Consider the following 998-nt stretch of genomic DNA (forward strand, 5'->3'; position numbering starts at 1 on the left):
ATATTTAATAAATATTATAAATACAAAACATTAATAACAGTATTTATAGTATTAAATAAATAAAAAACAACAACAATTATTAAATCAAGTGATTATATGAATCAGTCAATCTGATTTCAATAATTTGTATTTTTTCATTAAGCTGTATCTTGCTTGCTAGATATTAATCATTAAAAACAACAACAACAAAACACCACCTTAGCAACCGTATGTCAATGCCCTGAAATTCACCCACAAACACCTAGCATCGTAGTGGTGAGATCTTAATCCAAATAGATCCGCGATACACAAACATATTATCCCATCTCTCTCACGTGACGCTCGGAAATGTAGTCTCTAAACGCAAGGGCTAGTGGGTAATTATTCTCCTGATACAAACATGAGGGCAATCAATGACAATGTCAGTTCCAGTTATGCGCTTTATTAAGGTCTGGTTTTCCTTGGCGGCCCCCGGGGAGCCCCAGTCACTCATCCAGCACATGTGGCGGCTCTCTTCTCACTCGCCCGCCTGACAGCCTCATCAACATACAATAACCATTATCCTCTCTCAGCCATTATCTCTCTCTCCCCGGCGGAGGCCAGCACAAAGAGCAGCACGTTTACAAACAGCAGACGCTTACCTGCAGTTCGGTGGAGGGTCAAGTGTGATTTCTGCAAGCTCCTTCTGAATCCTGCAACACAAGAAAGCATTCATTAATTCAGCAGAGATCGTTCATTTAAAAGGCTACATACATGCAGATGCTAAATATGGTTAAATGCTTAAATTTTATTCTGTACACACACTCAGAGTTTACATATATACAGTGGGTACGGAAAGTATTCAGACCCCCTTAAATTTTTCACTCTTTGTTATATTGCAGCCATTTGCTAAAATCATTTAAGTTAATTTTTTGTCCTCATTAATGTACACACAGCACCCCATATTGACAGAAAAACACAGAATTGTTGACATTTTTGCAGATTTATTAAAAAAGAAAAACTGAAATATCACATGGTCC

General features: G+C 37.7%; 1 protein-coding gene across 1 annotated transcript in view; it reads right to left on the reverse strand.

The window, feature by feature from the left end:
* The window catches only part of LOC107688202 (ubiquitin-conjugating enzyme E2 E2), a 31196-nt gene that overhangs the window by 23354 nt on the left and 6844 nt on the right, over window positions 1-998 (reverse strand). The window contains exon 3 of the mRNA XM_016485805.1: window positions 621-671. Within this exon, the coding sequence (XP_016341291.1) occupies window positions 621-671 (51 nt within the window). The remainder of the gene's footprint in view (window positions 1-620; window positions 672-998) is intronic.

The sequence above is a fragment of the Sinocyclocheilus anshuiensis genome, unplaced genomic scaffold, assembly GCF_001515605.1.
Source record: "Sinocyclocheilus anshuiensis isolate Anshui unplaced genomic scaffold, SAMN03320099.WGS_v1.1 scaffold1162, whole genome shotgun sequence".
NCBI classification, from domain to species: domain Eukaryota; kingdom Metazoa; phylum Chordata; class Actinopteri; order Cypriniformes; family Cyprinidae; genus Sinocyclocheilus; species Sinocyclocheilus anshuiensis.